Source organism: Salminus brasiliensis, chromosome 7 (genome assembly GCF_030463535.1).
Source record: "Salminus brasiliensis chromosome 7, fSalBra1.hap2, whole genome shotgun sequence".
Lineage (NCBI taxonomy): Eukaryota > Metazoa > Chordata > Actinopteri > Characiformes > Bryconidae > Salminus > Salminus brasiliensis.
Genome location: NC_132884.1, coordinates 8,401,224 through 8,415,852, shown reverse-complemented (window position 1 = coordinate 8,415,852; position 14,629 = coordinate 8,401,224). Strand labels below are relative to the sequence as shown.

General features: G+C 39.0%; 1 protein-coding gene across 1 annotated transcript; it reads right to left on the bottom strand.

Annotated features, from left to right (window-relative positions):
- Positions 1-237: 237 nt before the first annotated feature.
- On the bottom strand, positions 238-11,791 carry gmppab (GDP-mannose pyrophosphorylase Ab). The gene is made up of 12 exons (XM_072682899.1): positions 11,538-11,791; positions 9,719-9,816; positions 9,018-9,121; positions 8,057-8,249; positions 7,059-7,118; positions 6,795-6,925; positions 5,833-5,967; positions 5,660-5,757; positions 4,892-4,938; positions 4,717-4,809; positions 4,205-4,373; positions 238-2,687 (listed from the first exon to the last, which is right to left on the bottom strand). The coding sequence occupies exons 1-12, from the start codon at positions 11,575-11,577 to the stop codon at positions 2,587-2,589; spliced, it is 1,269 nt and encodes a 422-aa protein (XP_072539000.1). The 5' UTR covers positions 11,578-11,791; the 3' UTR covers positions 238-2,586.
- Between the last annotated feature and the right edge of the window lie 2,838 nt (positions 11,792-14,629).

The window sequence follows — 14,629 nt, the reverse complement described above, 5'->3', positions numbered from 1 at the left end:
GCGGTAAAGCAAATGCTGTGCACAAATACTCTACGTTCCACAAACCTCCAGGAAACCACAGCAATGCAGAAAGAAAGCCTACAGCTGAAACCAAAGCCCAAACTCTGCCTGCTCACAAACCTCACACCCCTGCGGAGAAGAATCTCTCAGCTTTCTGCATCTCTGAATGGTCCAACGTTGATACTCTTGATTGCTTAGGGCTTGAACTTTTCTTGATGCAATCACAGACAGCTCTGATTAGGAGGTAAAACTTAGACTTTATTTGAAGGCTTGCAAAATCTGCACTGAGTAGCAAACAGTGGCAGCAAAAGTGTGGTCAGAATGTCCGTTACTTTGAACAGTTAAGTAAGGAAGAGATGAACTGGTCTAAAAAAGACATAAAGAAAAGATAAAGAATTCTTTTAAACTTTTTAAGAACGATTAGTGTATTATTTTTGTTTTTTACAGTTTTAGAGAAAAAAAAGAAAAAAAGGAAAACAGCACTATGCAAAACTTTGGGCACCCCAAAAGACTTGAGCTCTTAGATAACGTTTACCAAAGTCTCAGACCCTAATTAAGTTGTTAGGGCTATGGCTTGTTCACAGTTATAGTTAGAAAAGGCCTTTATGAAGGCTTTACAAATGCTCTGACTCCTCAAACCTTGTCCCAACAATATGCAGCCATGGGCTCCTCTAAGCAGCTGTCTAGCACTCTGAACTTTTGAATATTTTATGCACACAAAGCAAAAGACATGACCATATAGGTCAATTGTTTCAGTAAAAAAATACTTATTTGTTCATTTTTGTCACCTCTCCACTAGTAGTGCTATTAAGTTATTAAAATACACAAAATATGTGCAAAGAAAAGCTCGAGAATTTTCTTTAAGAAAATCCTGCTGTTTATGAACCAGAGATTTAGAAAAATGACTGGACCAAAATCCCATCAGCTCATCCCTCAGTTCAGTGTGGTTATGGTTAGAATAAGGATTTAGAATAAGGGTTAAGATTAGGTTTAGGTGTAGATTAAGGTGTAGGTTAAGGTTGAATAATACAATTAAATTTTTAAGTTTAGTAGGTTTTGTTTTGTTATGTTTTACGTTGTTTTTGAGTCACGGTTGTGAGTCGACTCTGACAGGAGTCCCTGTAGTCTTTTCTTTATCTCTAAAGGTTGAGTTTCCTCTGAATGTGAATATGATTTACGAACCAAGAATGACCCAATTTTTTCACTGTGAGATCAGGCTGGCTAATAGGACAGCTAGAAAAGCAAATCCCACCCTCATTTGACTGCAAAAGACAAATGAGGGAGATTTAGCCAGTCTGGATTAATGGTGCTGTTGGACTGTTCTACTGTGCAGCGACACCTGCACAGATTTGTCCTTCATTGAAGAGTCACCAGAAAAAAGAACCTTACCTGCGTCCTCACAACAATTAGCATCAGTTTTTCAAACAAAACAAGTCGGATGCATTTTTTTATATATTAAAAAAAAAGTCACATGAACTGATTAAATTAAAATAGAGTTGAATAGATCTGAAACATTTGGTCCTCACAGGTTTGAAAATCAATTCAATTTAATCCACAGATTTTTCAATGACTATTGAATTGAATCGAACTGAACTAAATTCAATTGAATGGAATCAAATTGAACTGAATTGATCAAACTGAACTGAATTGAAAAAGCTGGGGATAGATCTCAAAGGAGCAGTGGAGAAAGACAAACCAAGAACCTCCCCCAGAACCTAAAACCTTTTGTAAGGAAAAATGGGTGAAAATCCCTCAAACAAGAATTGAAAAAAAAGCAAGTGTTTACAAGCGACCCCTTTAGAAAACTTGCTAAAGGAGTGTTAAAAAGTGTCTACCAAACTTTTGCTTCAGGCAATTTAAGATCCTATTTACAGCTGGTTACTTAATGTGATTAGTATCTGGATTGTATCCTGATAAGATTTTAACCACATGCATTGATCGCCGTGTGGGACAGAATATGCAAATTTGCTTGTTGAGCAGCAATTATTACTGGCGTTTTGGCTGTACTGGGAGGAGTTTTGGTCTTTGAATGCATCTCGGACAGACAGATGTCTTTACACCGCTATTACATTACATTACATGACTCAAATGCGTCTCAGACATCTCCTAAAATGGTTTAAGAGATGGTTGAGAATGGTTTGGGTGTTTTACACCTGCATTTTTATGTGGCTTGACCCTATTCAGACATAATCCTGACACTTATGGATGAAGTGACCATGTGTAAACAGGGTCTAAATTAATATGTTATTCAGTGGTTTTGCATGTGTTACTAAGTCCTTATGTGAGTGACCTTCAAATAAGGTGTTAACAAAACAATTAACATTAACATTAAACTACACTAAACATCTAGATCCGCATCTGTGCTTTATGATATTAGAGTATCACGATCAGTAGAAAGGAAAAAACTGTTAAAAGTCTCCGAACCAATAGGAAACCCAAGACACCAAATAAACCAAGTAAACACATAAGTAGACAACAGAGGTATGCTAAAAAAATATTCTGTGCAATCGGCACTTGCTTCCCTCTTTACATTCTTTGCCATTGTTCGTCCCAAGCTTTTCCTAAAGAGAGAGGAGGTTGAGCCCTCTAGAGGATGATCTGGTTTTTGAAGCTCCTGTTAAGATCTTTGTGAGGAAGGACGATCGAGTTCCGAATGATGACCTCTGATGGAATGTTCACATTGCAACCTGGGGGAAGAGTAAGAAACATGAAGTCAAGACCTCACAGAGATGTCGTATAAATGCAGATTGGTGATTTGTCTGGTTGAGTTTTAGCCTACACAGACCTTTAGTAGACATAGGAGAGCACTGTAACCAGCTGGATGGTGACTAAAAGAAACCAATAGCTCCATCTACAGGGCTTTTCCCTTATAACATCTAATTCAGTACCCCTCTCTTTTTTAAACATGATTTTAAGGAAACCACCAGGCCCAAGACAACCGCATGGATAGACCTTATTTAACCATTTAAGCTAAAATTGGGACGCCACACCATTCAACTATGTGGAGGAGTATATTTTTGTTTTTATAGACCACATTAAGTCTCGCTGTGTTCTAAACCACTTCGAACTTCGAACGAATAACATGAAGACCTGAATGCATTTTGAGTAGGTTGTGAGATGATGTTAGGGATGTATTTACAGAGATAAGACTGGTGACTGTATGTTAGCAATGTTAGCCTAACATCTCCCAATTTAAAGTTAAGAAGCAAACTTCAGTCTTGGCTGCATCTAGGGTGAATGGTATATAGTGGGGTAAATGGTGTATAATACTAAACCTCTCAAAGTTTAGTCTCAAGTCTTCTCAAAAAACACCAAAATTTGTTCTCCTCAGACCTCAGATATGTTAATTAACTTGCGTGACTGACAGTCTTCTATCACTAGTAAACAAAATGTGTTTACGTTATCATGACAGCACAAACAGCCTTGAGACAGAGAAGTTGTGTTTTTTAGCTTTTTACTTGAGTTGCCAGCCCAATATAGACACAAGCATGAGCCGCAATCTGGGGGAGCAGCTGCCCCGCACGCCCTGCCATCCCTCCTGTGGGACCGCCTATTCGTCCTGGCAGCCAGCCGCTGAATTCTGTGGTGAAGAGGAGAGGCGACGGGGGGGCACACATACCCCCAGTCACGGCTCACGCTTTAGCTCACCAGGTTTAGCTTTAACTTTAGCTTTAGCTCTCCAGATTGCTCAGACTCAAAGAGAGGGTGAAGCCATGTTAGCTTTGTAATTGGTCAGGGGTGTTCTGAAGTAAACCTGACCCACTTTTAGGATCCGCCACTCCACATTAAGAGGGGAGCAATTCTGGTGAAATACAGTAGATATTTATACGACTTAGAGAAGATATCTAAATTTGCATTGCTGGCCCTAAGAAGCCAGATTAACTTAATTCGAAAGAAAACCTAGATTTAGGTGCCCACTTTTTTTGATCCATTTGCCAATTAATCATTTATGCAATGTGAAGGTGACTAGCCTTTCCAACTGTAAAAGCGTTCAGTGCATGTATCAATGTGTAATATGCTATTTGTTCACAATTTCACTAAATACACAGGGCTTGGTGGATTGTTCGATAATGCAATCGATTATTTGGAATAATTTATTGAGTTATTAACAAGCTGTAGCTTACTGTGAGCATCCCTTTTCCCACAATCTTAAACAGCTGATGTTGCATGAATGATAGAGCGTATAGATAAAAGTGCTGCATACCCAAGATGGTAATAGAGGGAGTCAAACCCCCATCCCTGAACAGAGTCTCGCTGTCGATTTTAGCGTAGGGGTCATTGGGGTTGGGGTCACTTGGGGTCCCCTCCACTCTTGCCCACTTTCCGATTGTACTCTCCCACCCAACAATGCTGTTTAGCACACAACAGTGATCCTGCAACAGAGATCATTGCAAAAGTGTTTAACACCAACATTACAAATACCTACATCTTTATGACGTAACCCCAAACATGACGTTGGCTGTGTATTATCTGAGTGACACTGATGAATAGCTAAAATATGGTAAACATAAATTTGCATAAATGTTAGCCAAAGAATGGGCTACAAATGGTCTCTAAATACACACCAGCAAATTCCCTTTGCCCTGGCTCAGTTGTGTTTGAGTAGTCTATAATCTATAAAACTGAGTGTCATTAATGAAGCAGATAAAGCTAATAAAACAATAAAAAAGAATCTGCTTATTACTTATTACTCTAAATCAAATCCGGTTATTCTACCTGCAGCGTAGCTCCATGTAAAACAATAGATTCCCTCACTCGGACTCCCGCTCCAATTGTTACTCCTTTCCCTATTGAAACATTGGGACCCAGCTGAGGAAAAAGAAACACAGTTAACCAATCAGAAAAACAGCAGTTGACAGGCTCTGACATATCCGGCTCCTTATATTCTTACCACAGCTGTTGGTTCTATAGTAGCTGTCGGATGGATGTACACATCTCCTGAAGATGGAAAACAATTAATCATTTTCAGTAATCAAAGTGTATGCAGCTTTGTGGGTTAATGTAATACTACTATGAGTACTACTACTACCACCACCACCACTACTACTACCAATAACAATTATTTTAAATGAATTTAAAAGAAATTGCTGTAAATTATTATTATTATTGGTAATACTACTACTACTACTACTAATAATAATAATAATAATAACAAATAGTTATTTTTATTGATCATATTACTGGCCATATTTATTATTATAATTGACAATTATGTGATTAATGACAATAAAGTAATAATAAAAATAAGTATCATAAAGTAATAATAATAATAATAATAATAATAACAATAATAATGATCATTTAAGTTGATGACCTCTAAATTCAAATGACATTACACATTAGGTTAAATCATTATTCTATTATATTAATAGTATTTCATTTTATATTATGCAATTTAATTTATGCTAATTAATACATCAATATTCAGCTAAATAATGCTAAATAATAATAATAATTTAATAATCAATATTTAATAAACATGCATACATTACCACAACTACAACTAATACTAATATTGATTTACATATTTTACTTTGTAATGTTAATGCGCTACATTGTTAGGTTATTAGGTCATATAAGGTCATATTTTCATTATTTCTATTCTACTATTTCTACTAACCAATAAGAAGAAGAAGAAGAAGAGTAAAACTAGTAGTACCTGTTACTTTTGGGCCTCCTTCCTGGTTTGTGGCCAGTCTCTCAGGATGAGTCCTGTGATACTGGTTCAAGTATAAACGGCTGGCATATATTGCTGACCTGCAAATGAAATCAGGTATCATCCTAGAGTCAGTAGAATTAAAGGTGAAAATAAAGGGAATGTTCCTTACTTACCCTGCAGATTTAATCTGGCTCCAGAAGTGCTGCGTTTTATAGACATAGAGTTGTTTCTGTCCCGCCAGCATGGTAAAGATGTCCTGCTCCAAACGAATCACTTCTGACATCAGTCTTCCACAGGGAGGATCCTCTCTGTGCAAAGAGATCATCTCACTTTACAGTCCAAAAGCTGACAGGAGACCACTGGCACAATGGAAATTATTTAGATCGTCATTGTTCCAAACACCATGCTTTAAAAGGACGTAAATGTAGTACGTAGATTTTTTATTCCATGCACATTCTTAAAATAAAAATGCTACAGAACCCGTGGTGTTTGTTTCATTTCACTGCTTATACCACCTTACAAATTATTCTGTATGAGATGAAAAAACCTGGCAAACTTGAAACAAATATTGGATTTAAATATGGATTAAACCAGATATTTTCTCTGTTCATGACATAGTATCATATATAATATAAAGTCTGTACATGTTGAGAGAGCAAATGTCACCCCTGCCTCTCTTTAAATCTATGGCACAAGGAAGGACCACTGTGGGTTGCATCAATGGCCTGTTCTTTAGAGAACAATTTTTGTAGATGACATTTGCCGCAATACAATCTAATGCAGAAAAGCCTCTGATTGGCTGCTCTATTTATTTATTTTTTTTACATTGTCTCAAAATTTCATGATGAATGGATCAAGAGAAATGCTCCAAAATTAAATAGAGACTCCAAAAGGCCACTATATACAGTTACCATGCATTAACTAGTTTATCTAATCTTTATATGTTTATCTAATATCTTGAAAAACAAGCTTAGTGAACTCTGCCAACTCTGCTGAGTGTTAGATCACCATGTGGCACCTTTCTAAAGGAAATGAATATGATTCATCACTTCTCCAGATGTTTGACATTTGATATTTGCTTCTTTAGTTTACAGTGGAAGATGCTTCGCTAACACTGAAAAGATAAATTACTCACTGGAGTCTTTCTTCTTGATTCCTCTGAAACACTGCCCCAATATGTCCAAAAATCTCAGGTGTGAACAGGTAGATGCCACAGTTGATAATGTCGCTGACAAAAGTGCTGGGTTTCTCCACAAAATGAAGCACCTGAAGACACAATCATATCATCGACACAACAATAAGACATACAAATAATACATAATAAACACTGATAATAATGTCTGGGTGGATTTCTCATCTTTTTAAACTATTAAAATGTTGATGTCAGAATTTAAGGTACCTCATTTGTGTCCACATTTTCCACAATGCAGCCATAGTTCAGAGACTGTTTCCTGTTAGCCTGAAAGGCAAAACAATATCACGGTTACCTAAGGGTAAAGCAATTTACAGTAAAACAAACAGTATAATAAAAACAAACATTTTATCCCCCTATTTTCTATGTTCAATTTTGACACAATTTGAAACATAATTAGTTTTTTACATTGTCTCAAAATTTCATGATAAATTGACCAAGAGAAATGCTCCAAAATAAAATAAAGACTCAAAAAGGCCACTATATACAGTTACCATGCATTACCTAGTTTATCTAATCCTTATATGTTTGTCTGATATCTTGAAAAACAAGCTTAGTGATTTGGTTAGCATATCTGGGACTGTGCTAGATTGGCTTTTATCTTATTTATCTAATAAATTTAATATTTTCAGTGTCTATTGGAGGCATGATGTCCTTTGTTGCAATGTGTATACATGTGGGGTACCTCAAGGCCCTATTCTTGGCCCGATTTTATTTTTACTCTACATGCTTCCTCTTGGAGTTTTACATGCCTCCTCACTTCAGTGTGTGGCTGGCCAGCACGGGCAGTACCCAGCAATGCTGTGATGCTCTGATGTTGCATCAGCAGCAGTTCAAAAAGAGGCTGTGTCTGGTTGCGCATGTGTCAAAGGAAGCATGTGTCAGTCCTCACTCTTAACCCTGCCAGTGTCGGAAGCATTACATGCGTTGGGGAAAGAGTACTAACGAGTGAGTTGAATACGTGGCTGTCTAAAATTGGGGAGGAATATTGAGTAAAAAAAAGAAAAAAAGCATTACTTTAAAACTATAATATTTTTTTACTGCAGTTATTTGTATTTGTATTCACTCTGATGCTGCATAGTGTTCTTCACAGGCAGGGACAAAATTAGTGCTGAGATAAATCTTTTTAAGCCATTATCAGTAACAGTCTAAGACATTTGCATTGTGCTGTATGTGACCCCATGCAGTCTGAGCAGCTGCTTTACCGTAGTCCCCAGGATGATCCCGCAGTGGGAGCCTTGCTGCTGCTGGTGGAATCGGAGCATGTCCTGCAGAGGGAACTCGGAGCACACATCAGCGTTCATCAGGAAGAACGCAGACGGCCCTCCAGACAGGATCTGGTCTCGGAAATGATAAATCCCACCTCCTGTGCCTAAAGCAGCAAACTCCTGCAGGTATCTAAACATAAAGTCATCAAATGACATCAAGATCAGAGCGATTACCACACAGGCTGGTTGTTTGTCTGTCTGCTCGACGTGTATTGTTTATTTTATCTAAACACAATCCAAACAGATCTAACAGAATCTAAATACAAGCAATCTAAATGGAATCGTTTCACCTAAAGCACTTGACCCACAGCAAAGTCACTGAGATGTTAAGCCAAATATGATGATAAGACAATACATCAGTAGCTGCAAATGACATTTTCTGTAGAGATAGCAGCATGCTACAGCTGTCATATATGCATGTAGCAGTAAAATATATATAGAAATAATATAAATAATAAAAACCCTAGAATTAATATGAAAGCTGGTAAAGCAGTAAAACACAACGAGCACTTGGGGAAAATATTTCTAGGTTAAATCTAGGTATTTTTGATACTTTGAGCTAATTTTCTGAGACAAGCACATCACCACCAGACTCTGCTAGCCATGGGAAAGCAGGTTGCTACACGAACCAAGTCTCGAGACTGTGGCTTGGAAGAATAACTCGGCAAAGAAGGAAGCTAAAGCCCGGGAAGCTTTGGCGCTGTGTATTTGCAAAGGTGAGGTGACTCGCGCCGCATTTAGGGAGGGCATTATTACAGGGGCACTAGTGCCCCCCCTCACCCCAGAGCTGCCCCTGCAATGTAACAGTGTACCTGTACACCACTATAGCTGTCAAATGTAATTCTGCTCCACTGAAATTCATAGAGTTCATAAATGAAGGAGTGTCCCGTATCCCTACCTTATTGAGATTTTAAACTCCTGCTGGGCTGAAGCTAAGAAGCGGTTCAACTCCTCGTTGGGCTGGTAAAACCCGATCAGGATGATCTCTTTCATATCAGGAACCTGTTGGAGAAGATCAGGTCATCTTTACATAGTTCCACTCACTGTTTAGTAGGGGAAGAAAGGGCACAAACTAACAAAGGGGTAAAATCACATGGTCGTTTATCTGGGGGGTTAAGTAGAACATGCTTTTGGTCTTTTTACTTATTTGTACAGAACATCAATCACACTCAATCACTGTAAATAGGTATTTTACAGTAAGTCCTGTAAGCATTTTTACAGCCACTGAGTTGTGTGTATAAGTCACAGAATTCACACTGATATTAATTACTTGTTTTTTATATGCTAAGTGTAAAACAGCATATTTTTACAACATACATGTAAAACCTCACAGTGAGAGCTAGCCAGGCTTAAGTACAGCCTCCACATGGTGGGGATTAGTTTAACACAGTGTTACAGCTAAACCTCCAAAAGTACACAAAAGTGCCCGCTCTCCCTTACAAGCCTACGACGTCAAGACTACGTCATCATTTCACACAGCATCCAGGTTTGAGCAACATCATGAGGAATGCAGGACTTCCAGTAGGTCTGTTCTGCCTTTCCAGTATGCTGTGATAATGCACTGTCATGAAAGCGCCTCAAACAGGTTTCTACACCTACCTTGGCACAGGCTTCTATGTGGTGTTGGAGCATGGGAACACCAGCCACCGGGAACAGAGGTTTGGGCACCTCAAAGGACAGGGGGCGGAACCGGGTTCCTGATAAAGCACATCATGGAACGACACCTTTTATTAATGTTCATATTTCTTCAAAATCAATTTAATTTTCAGTTATACACACATGCCTGTAAGAGGTATGTCCCCCATGGGCCTAATTGTAAGGTATACAGGGTGGATTCAGGTATTTTGGGGAATCAGGTCATAAAGGAACGTCTGTTATGGTATTTAGGATAGTGTGCAATATGATAGATAATATGGGATATGTAGGCCCTGAATGACAGACAGATATACTTTTATATAACTACATTTTACATTTACATTTACAAATTTAAATAACTGGCAAAAAAGTACAGTTTATTTAAGTCTTATATTTGCTGATGAACCAAAATAGCCGGCTCTGGTTCAACTACTGCTTAAGTATTCATTGTTAAACTCAATAAATTCATAAACTCAATAAATTCATTAACTCCAACTCAAGACCAGCTTTTGCTGGTAACTGGTTTCAGATGGTCTAGGCTGGTCTTAGATGGTCAAATTTGGTCATATAAAGCTGGTCATATAAAAAAAAAAATTATACACACCATATGCTGATCACACTTGTAGTAGACCAGTCTAGACCATCAAACTGAAATGAAAACATACCCAGTGCTGGTCAACCAGCTTGACCAGCTTGAGCTGGCCAGGGTTTTTTTTATGTTAGCAGGGTAGAACAGTGCAGGACATGGATTTGCACTTTTCGTTTTGTGACATGGTACTATTTTTGGCCTAGGCTACTCCCAGATAGCAACTGTGATATGGTCTGAGTCTGGACAATATCTGGCATTTGCTGCCCAGATGCAGGGCAGGCCAAATACCAAATGAACCTTATCAATCTTCTATCATATATTTTATCATATAGATGCACTTAAATAAATAACAATAATATAATAATAATTATTATTATTATTATTATTATTATTATGTGTTTTTTACAGTGTAAATGATAGTAGGGTTTTAAAAGGGGAACTTACAAACTTACAAGTTACAAGTATGCCATAAAACTATGCACACGTCTGACACTAATAGGATGTTATAAACAATAAAAAGGTAAATGTTTTGTTTATTATAACACAAACTACAAATAATCAAAGTATTTAATATCAAATAAAGTGTAACACACAATTTAATAGTAGGCCTCTTCCACATATGTGGAACACACATAAGACACATCCCCTGTTAAAGTGTCCCACAGGAAACTAGTCACTTCTAAGGGCAGATAACCTTTAAACTAATTCCCATTAGGAGGCAAAATCATCAGGTTTTATTCCCTATAAAAGTCAGTGTATACTGAATCATGCTATGATACTCGTTCAAGTGTCTTAAAGGGGTTATTACACAGCAGTAACCTACATTTGTGGCGATAACGACCATAATCCCAGAAAGCGAAGTAAGAGAAGAGGAGGGCAGCAGATAACAGGTGCAGTAACGCTTCACCTTTTGTCAGGCTGGTGGTCATTTACAGACACGCACCTTCTCCTCAGATTCAGAGCACTGCAATAGACGAATTGGCCTGCAAATGTTGACATTTTACATTCTGTCAAAATCCCGACTGTGGTGAGCTTTACTGACCGCGTTACTACAGTCATTCATAGTGTCATTAGCGCCACGTCATCGCAAAGCGCTATAAATTGATCAGTTAATTCATCGTGTCTCTCATCGTCATTTCAACCATATTTCAGAGGTAAAAATACACTCTGAGACTAGCAAAGAAAACTCCTCACCTTTTTGAGGACCCCCAATGAGGACAACTGCTTTCAACATCCTCAGAGTAGCTAGCTAAAGTCACTGTCAAAGACGATTCAAATGAAGGCACGATTATTTAGGCTCCCTCCGTCGCCTCGAGGAAGGGAGCAGGGGAGGCTGCACTCCGAAACGACTGTTAGCTAACTGTTTAGCACTGGTTGTAAACCTTGTTCCATGTAGAAGTTTAACCCCCAGTCCTACATTCACTCACTGTACATCACTTAATGCAGTAGTTCCAATAAGGCGGAAGTTTGTCTACTGTCCCCTGGTCGAGTCCCAAATGGTCCTTTGTGGTATATCGAGTGTACTACGTAGCTGTAGAAGCCATTGTTTCTTGACGTGTTGTGCACTATCTAGGGGGCATGGAGGCGTTTGGAATTGACCCGTGGCTCCATTGAACCCGCCCACAGAGACTTCAACGCAGTTCAACGCCATCTGCTGGAATCTGGGAAGACTGGAGTGGTGAGAGGGAAAGTGGGTATTCATCAGGGGCAGTTTGGGAGGTTTTAGCACCCAATTTAATGTTATTTAGCCCATTGACTCTTATTATTTATTAACCCGCATATTTGTAATATAAGGTTAAAGCAGGAGGAGGCGCTATTGCTTCTGCTCTATTCTAAGCACTGCATTGAGCCTCGTTGAGTCTCGTAGTGATCAATGGCTGTGGAATCATTGGTAGTGATACGACCATGATTTCTGGAGTCGACTCTGACACTCGACTCTTGCCGCTGGAGTGAACCAACGAACCAGTCTTGACCAGTTAAACTTTTTATTAGTAAATTTGTCTATTCTGGAGTTTATTGTAATTCATTTAGATTCATATTCGTCAGGTTGTGGAGTCATTGGTAGTGATACGGACCTGATTTATGGAGTCGACTCTGACACTCGACTCTTGCCGCTGGAGTGAACCAACGAACCAGTCTTGACCAGTTAAACTTTTTATTAGTAAATTTGTCTATTCTGGAGTTTATTGTAATTCATTTAGATTCATATTCGTCAGGTTGTGGAGTCATTGGTAGTGATACGGACCTGATTTATGGAGTCGACTCTGACTCTGACTCCGACTCCTGCCGCTGGAGTGAACCAACGAACCAGTCTTGACCAGTTAAACTTTTTATTAGTAAATTTGTCCGCACCACAGTTACTTTACCTGATGCGCTGGAGCCTTATTTAACTGCACCATTTAAGGTGAAATTGGAAATTGAAATAAGAAGCTGTTGAATAAGATCCTTCCACAAAGTCCTGTAAAATATTGTTCATTTTTTATTTATTTTATAATATCTTGTTTACAGCAACCCTCATTTTTTAAGAAGATGAAGTAGGTGTTTGAGTGTGGAGGCAGACCATCTTGTGACCAAAGTTTGTGCTAACAGTGCCATGTAGTTGTCTTCTCACTAACTAACTAACTAGCTAGTTAACTTAAGGTCAACATTATGAGCAAACTATTTTAATAAATTTGTTAATCAAATCAAAAGCTCTTTATATTACTTGCTTTTGTATCTCTGGTCAAAACATAATAAATAACATTGATTGACATTGGTAAGCGGCAAGTGAACAGTCAACATGTTGAATGTGGGAAGAATGGGCAGGCGTGAAGATCAAGCCACTTTGGCATGGGCAAGACATTTGGGAGGACTGGAAGTCCATGCACATGGTTTGAGGAGCAATATGATGATTTCAATGTGCCTTCTAAGGTTGCCTCGGCCTCCAAATTCCCCAGATCTCAAACCATCATCCAGCATCTGTGGGATGTGCTGAAACAATAATGCCAGCCTCCCTTAATTTACAGGACTTAATGGATCTGCTGCAAACGTCTTGGTGCCAGAGACCACAGGGCACCTTCAGCAGTCTTGTAATGTTTACCACAGCTCTTTGGTCATGAACCAAATTCATAAATTAACCACAGCATTTCTACATAGAAGGATTACATAAACTTAATCTGTGGCTCAAAGTATCCAAAAGGATTAGTCCAAAGCGTGATAGTTTATCATGGTCTAGAGCTGTACCCGCAGTTCCCCTGACTCCGTTCTTGCTGGGCCGGACGTGTTTGATTGATCAGGAGGTGCAGGTCTCAGTATGCACATATATGGAGCTGGTGTAGAAGCGGGAAGGCCCACACATAGCGTTTCTGTAAACACAGTCCCTTAGCGTGGCTCTCCCAAGCTAGAACCTCTCCATTCTCAACCCCCGACATGTACAGCTGGACTCCTGACATACTGTTAGACTGTGAGATATACGATACCAACACACAAGGATGTTCCCATGTAATGTCTCTCCTCCCACCTCCTTCGTTTATTTGAATGCTTTGGAGTATGCTCCATAGTGTGAAGTGCTCCATTTTAGCATTACATTCAATAGCTGTTTTTGGATCACTGCTTTTGGAGACCTTGAACTATTCGGACATCTGGTTCCAATCTCTTCCATTGTAATATTAAAAACTCAATAAAGAAAGCATGGTAAATTCATGCATGCATAAACTTAAAATGGTTTCTTAAACATGTTTGTAAGCTTTCCATTTTTTTACTGTATTTTTATTCCTCCTGAGATCCACAGATCCACTGATAAGTGGCTCAGTGGTCCAAGGTCGCTGCCACTATGGAGCTTTGCCTTCAGCTGCTGGAGTCTGAGAGAGCACAATTGGCTGTGCTCTCTCCAGGTGAGTAGATGGCGCTCTCTCTCCCTCATCACTTTGAAGCGATGTCGGCTGGTGCGGGGGACCTGGGTGGCTATGTGATGGCTAGACGACTGGATCAGAACATCTTTAAAACAGAAGGCCTTTTCGGGTGCTCCCAGAAACGACTACTGGTGAACCGGTGACAGGGTTATCGAAGCCCAAGACTCACAGATGTGATCCATGGAGGCCTTACCTCAAAACCTACAGGACTCTTCTTGGCTGATGGGTGTACATACAAATCCATATTATTCCTAAAAAGGTGACGTGAGATTCTTTGAGATATTAATTTTTAAAGATATTAAAGATATTAAACTTCAGTCCTCGATACACGAGCCCCCGTTCTGATTGCTCAACCCACCCGTGTTTAAGAGCGTGCTTCTGTCCTCTCTGTTGACA

Bases quoted from the DNA above. Each gene is read 5' to 3' on its own strand.
- gmppab (XM_072682899.1), bottom strand. From the start codon at position 11,577: ATGTTGAAAGCAGTTGTCCTCATTGGGGGTCCTCAAAAAG. The intron at 6,926-7,058 runs GTACCTTAAATT...TTGTGTCTTCAG, and splicing joins AAAATGTGGACACAAATGAG to GTGCTTCATTTTGTGGAGAA. The intron at 4,374-4,716 runs GTAGAATAACCG...TCTCTGTTGCAG, and splicing joins TACATGGAGCTACGCTGCAG to GATCACTGTTGTGTGCTAAA.